Source organism: Choristoneura fumiferana, chromosome 10 (assembly GCF_025370935.1).
Source record: "Choristoneura fumiferana chromosome 10, NRCan_CFum_1, whole genome shotgun sequence".
Taxonomy (NCBI): Eukaryota; Metazoa; Arthropoda; class Insecta; order Lepidoptera; family Tortricidae; genus Choristoneura; species Choristoneura fumiferana.
In genome coordinates, this window is record NC_133481.1 from 8973830 (window position 1) to 8979503 (window position 5674).

Genomic DNA, 5674 nt, shown 5'->3' on the forward strand with positions numbered 1-5674 from the left:
TACAGAATAAAAATGGAATCATAATAAAAAGTTAAGGCATCTGTGAGTTTAAGCTTTATATATTTCACTGTGCCTAAATTATTTTGTACAATGTCTTCTGACGGTCTTTACTAGGATTACCTAGTGCAGTGTATAGGTTAATATAGTGTAGTGTATATGTTTAAATAGGACAGTCCACTTTTATATTTTTCAATAATAATAAGTAGGTATATTTTTCACATATCGGTGCTCTTTAGAATCTAACTTACAAGAAAATTACGAATACCTTCCCTACTTCATTGGATGAAGGAAATACCAAATCATATTATGCAAATTTTTGAACAATAAGTAGGTATATTATTTATTTTATTTAAATGTTTTCTAAGTCAAAAATACGCAAGTGGTAATATTTCACAAATTTACTCAAAAATATTCTTAAAAGTACCTATTCACTTACATTCAAATACACAGTTCGATTTTTTTATCCTTATGCTGCGCAGCGCAATGGGTCTCCAGCAGTTTCCTAGTGTGAAACGTTCGGATACAGTAATCACATTTATACCTGCGAATCCCAGTGTGGACACTCCGATGGACCTTCAACTGATTGGAGCTTGCGAAGCTTTTCTCACAGAGTTGACACTTAAATGGCATTATGCCGGTATGCTGCCTCATATGAATTTTTAACTGGCTCTTCGCTTTGTATTTATTCCCGCAAATTTCACAGCTGAAAGGTCTTTCGTCGCTGTGCCAGAATAGATGGTTTTTCATGGTTACTTCTGTTGGAAACTTCTTGGGACACACTGGACAGTTGAAAAGTTTCTCTTTAGCTTCGTATTTCAAATGTTTTTGTAAATTAAATTCGGATTTGAATGTCTTGTTGCAATGAGAACATTTGACTGATTCGTAGGTCTTGTGACGGTTACTAACGTGGCTCTGAAAAGAGAAATAAAATTTGTTTACCTTTTACAAAGGCATTAAGAAAACAAAGAGCTGGGCATACGCAGTATCAAAAGAACCGCGAGGTTGCGTCTACATTTTGGAAAAGGAAAGGATAAACGAAGATTTTTTTCCAAAATAAGCTGGTTTTATTTTCGTCATGTAAAACCTATGCCTATTGCAATCAATGATAAGAATTCAATGATCGAATCAAAAATGGTAAAACGAAATGAAATCAAAAATAATGTAAGTACCTAAGTATTTTTTGTGCCTCTAGTTTACCGTTCGTGTTTTTCTAACTAGAGGGGTGAATTAAATGAAAGAAAAACTATTGACTGAATGAAATTGAAAAGATATCGTTTAATTACCTACTTATAGGTAACCTACCTTTAAATTAAAAAGTCGCTTGAATCCTCTGCCACAAATTTCGCAGATATACTTATCAAAATCAGCGTGGTTCATCAAATGTTCTTTAATGCCATGCCTAAATAAAAACCTGCAATAAAAAAAGGTATTTACACTTTTAATATAAAATAATAGCTAGCAGGCACTGCCAAAATTTGGTAGCAGTCAATCACAATTACGATCACAATCGTCAATGGCTAAACATCTTATCTCGTTCATAAATTATTCGCAATTGCGCGGCTATTTGAACCCAGGAAATCTTTCGAGAAAATCTTGAGGCTGACAACCGGCAGTGAATGCAAAAAACTTAGTCACATGAACTTACTTTTTACCGCAAATGTCACAAATATATCTATCAACTTTATGCCACCGATTGTGGTTTCGCCAAGTCTTGTACGATTTGAATGATTTGTTACACATTGAACAATTCAGACCCGGCTTGTTTAAATGCACTGTTCTGTAATGATATTCGATGAAAGAACAAGAACGCGTAGTTTTGTCGCAGAGATGGCAAAAAATCTTTGGCTTTATATCCTTTGGTTGATGTGAATATCTGAAAGAAAGAAACTACATGAAAGAAAAAAAGTACATGTTTAATGATGGATGTACATCTAATAACGCTTGATTCAATAATAATTATTAATTACTTAATGAACTACAACAATTACTTTGCTCACCCGCAACAGGCCGCGACCTTATGATAGCTACGTTTACGCAAGATACTTATGCGTGTTGATGCAGTTCCTCCACATTCACACTGTAAGAACACACACAAATCACATAAACCCATCTATCACCTCCACCGGACATTACATTATTTTAATCGTAAGGTCGCGGGTGACCAAAGTAATTGTTTTAGTTCATTGATATGGGCCTCCGCAAAGTAACGCCTGATTCAAAAAAATATTAATTACTTTTTAATCCTGTAAGTAAATGTTATCTAATTTTACTTTTACTTTGTTAGTTTGGACATTAGGTATCAACACTTCGTAATGTATTTTTACTGACCTACCTATGTGAAACCATGCTTGCAAAATCTTTTCCAACAAAGTCACAACTTCTACAACTCAAGTCATTGCTGAGTGCATGGATATCCAAATGCTGTTTCATTGAATCTTGCTCGGATGAAAAATCGCACAGCCCTTAAAATAATGCATGTTTATAGGAAATTGGAAACAATGTCATTGGACTTTGAAATAATCAAACGGTATGAATAAAATTTAAGCTCTTGTGAGACATATTGATAAAAATTACTAAATTAAACAGTTCAACTCACTGGCTCAATCACTCACACTAACACACTCGGTTCAGCGCTACCATTGTGAATATACTGAAAAAGATCTTCCTTAAAGATCGAAACTTGTAGTTCCTGGCTTTAACTTGAGTTGAACCGTTGAATTTAATAATAGGTTGAATAAAACAACAAACTAATATTTACCACAGTACATGACTTCACTTTTATTTTTAATGCTTGCTTGCTTTTTAATTCTTCCTAAGCAAGTTTTTGAATGTAATTTCAACCACTTACTGTTTTCTGAAACAAAAGGATACATGTAAATTAAGCAAACAAAATACATACTCGTATTGTATAAAGTAAAACTTACTGTATTTTTTTTGGCATTTAGAACAGCTCCATTTTTTGGTGTGGCCACTGGTAATTCCTTTTTTTCTGATTTTAGTATGAGAATTTATATATGACTTATTCTCATAAAAATTATGTTGATTTAATAACCCATCATCCCTATCAGACAAGTCATTCTCGTCTTTGAGTTTATCAATTTCTTCATTTTGGTCATGAATGTTATTATTGTCTTTTGTATAGTGTAGGTCGGCCATGGCATCGTTTTCAGCAGTAAAAGGTTCAAAGCCTTCAACCTTTATATCAGTAACATTTACAGAATATTTCTAAAAAACAAGAAACAATTATGAGGCGGCTATAGTTTCTATTGCTCGGTAAATCATTTAAGAGACTTTCAAGCCCTACAGTTTTCTCGAAATTCAAAAATTCATAATAAAAAAGTGCGCAAATGGCTCCTCTAGGTACGAGTCTTCTTTTTTAATTCAGGAACATTATTGGCAGATCTATACAGGGTGTAACATTCATATCGATCAGTATGGGAAAGTCTGAAACTATAAGACATACAATAATCTATTTAAAAAAAAACTTACATTCAGCTTGGGAATCGAACCACGATGTTTTGAAAAATAAAACTTAATTATTAAAGAATATGAAATACAATGCATTTTATTAATTCTAGATACCGTGTTTCATAATAACATTTATTGAATTTGTTATTGGGTTTGACCAGGGAACCCTTGATTAAGAATAACATATCCTAGAAAAGCCAAATAACAACTTACTGCATCATTCAACAGAATAGAACACCAGAACTCTTCAGATTTCTGACATTGCTTCTTGAACTCTGCATAGCATTTAACAAGATCAGCACACTTGGAACATAACAACTGGGAACCAATTTCTGATTTTACCTGTAGAAAAGAAGACTACCTAAATCAAGGGTCGGCAATAGGCGGACCGTAGAAGGCTTAGCCTCGGACCGCCAAGTGTCTAACCCAAGACTGTCAAAGCCACTTTTCACACTAATTTACCTACTTAGCTACTTATTTTCTATAGTTTATACATCACTTATTTGCATAAAATAAATAATACTTTATGACAAAAAAAATCTGGACCTTAATAAAATTTAAACAGAATTCTCGGATGCTACTTAAAATTAATTGCCAACCCCAGACCTAAATAAATGAGATTCCCTATTGAATTTAGATAAAGCTGAAAATCGGTGCTGAAAAGCGGTTCTTTCCACAGCTTGCCAAACTATAGCCTTTTCGGATTTTTTTAAACTGCGCTTCTCTTGTAATAGAACTGGTGATAATTTTCTTATTGAAGTGGAATATTTTTTTCTGTCTTCAATTACTTCTTTTATATATTCGTGTAGTTTTAATAACTATCATTAGGATTTAAGACAAACGAGAGGCGAGTTAAAATCTTACTACTTGTATCACATTTTATAAGCTTACCGAGAAACCAAAGCAAAACTGATACAACTCGTTCCAACCACCATCCTTATTGTCGAATTGTACATAATTCATAATTTTCGTATCAAGGCAAGCACGACAAGCTTGAATGATCGAACTTCCACCATCACTACCGTCAGTAGACATTTTATTTTTACTTATCAAATCGAGACACTATTTTATTGAAAGACGATTAATAAATAAACAAAAACAAGAAAGAAAACTTTCACTGTATATTCGCTAGTTTGCTGAATATGCTGGCTGTCACTGTCAGTGTCAAGTCAAGTCAAAGCGACATTATAATTTTTTCATTCATCCCTCTACGGATGGGCAAAGGAAACCACATCTGTACAGCCAGGTCTGATGTTAACTTTTGGCAGTCTATTTTGTTTGAAGGCTAGTCATGAAATAATATGTTTTTAATTCAATTTACATTTTAAAGATATATACCTAAACCCCCTAGACCTAAACCTAGCTAAATCAGTGTTTTGCAGGTAAAAATTGTCATTCATTACATTTTTTGTTTCCGATTGTATAGAAAGAAAAAAAGAAAGGTTTATTTTGGCTCCATAAGTACCACCTAAAACTAAGACTAGAACTAGCACTAAAACTATGTTACTAGGTGACACGGCAGGATACCAAAAAGGGTCTCCACTCAGCATGTGTTACCGTTACCGCACATTATGTGCAGTAACGCTGGTTTTCTGTGGAGCCCAAACTTGAATACTTAGGGTTCCATACCAAAAAGGGTAAAACGAAACCCACATGGAATTACTTTGTTGTCCGTCGGTCCGTCTGTCTGTCAAAACCCTTTATCTCGAGAACGCGTGGCATTACTGAGTTGAAAGTAAAACCATATTTAATGCTCAGGTCTAACAGTCCCTTGAAGCTGTGAAAAAAATCAAACTTCTACGTCAATGCAATCAAAAGATACAGCAGGGCTACTCAGGCAGGGATACTCGAAGTTCGTATCGTGCGGTCCCTCTCGCTCTCGTATTAAATAGTAGGTATAAGTGTCAGAGGGACCGCACGACACGAACTTCGAGTTTCAAGTTTCAGAGTAGCCCCGCAGTCACTAAAATTGGTGTTTTCATACAAATTACCTTAACCGAAAACAATATAGTGTACTCGTACTTCTAGCCTGTTCTAGAAACTTGAAATTTTGTATGAAGGTAGCAAAATCTGCAAAATCTGAAAATCATAATTTTTCATGTCTGACTGTCTATGTCAATAATCCATCTAAAATGACCCCACACTGCATACATTTTGCTTAGGTGAGGGGCTCTGCTAACACTGGATAGTCATAAATACCTAAACT

General features: G+C 34.3%; 1 protein-coding gene across 1 annotated transcript; it reads right to left on the bottom strand.

Annotated features, from left to right (window-relative positions):
- Positions 1 to 383: 383 nt before the first annotated feature.
- LOC141431601 (uncharacterized) lies at positions 384 to 4608 on the bottom strand. Its single transcript, XM_074092776.1, has 8 exons — positions 4360 to 4608; positions 3682 to 3810; positions 2925 to 3225; positions 2759 to 2854; positions 2333 to 2462; positions 1646 to 1873; positions 1303 to 1411; positions 384 to 912 (listed from the first exon to the last, which is right to left on the bottom strand). The coding sequence occupies exons 1-8, from the start codon at positions 4501 to 4503 to the stop codon at positions 439 to 441; spliced, it is 1611 nt and encodes a 536-aa protein (XP_073948877.1). The 5' UTR covers positions 4504 to 4608; the 3' UTR covers positions 384 to 438.
- Between the last annotated feature and the right edge of the window lie 1066 nt (positions 4609 to 5674).

What these genes read in the sequence shown, in the direction of transcription:
- LOC141431601 (XM_074092776.1), bottom strand. Translation starts at nt 4,503, where the DNA reads ATGTCTACTGACGGTAGTGATGGTGGAAGTTCGATCATTCAAGCTTGT. An exon ending in CTATTCTGTTGAATGATGCA is followed by an intron (nt 3,226 to 3,681) that starts GTAAGTTGTTAT and finishes CTTGTTTTTTAG; the next exon opens with AAATATTCTGTAAATGTTAC. An exon ending in AGCGACTTTTTAATTTAAAG is followed by an intron (nt 913 to 1,302) that starts GTAGGTTACCTA and finishes TTCTCTTTTCAG; the next exon opens with AGCCACGTTAGTAACCGTCA.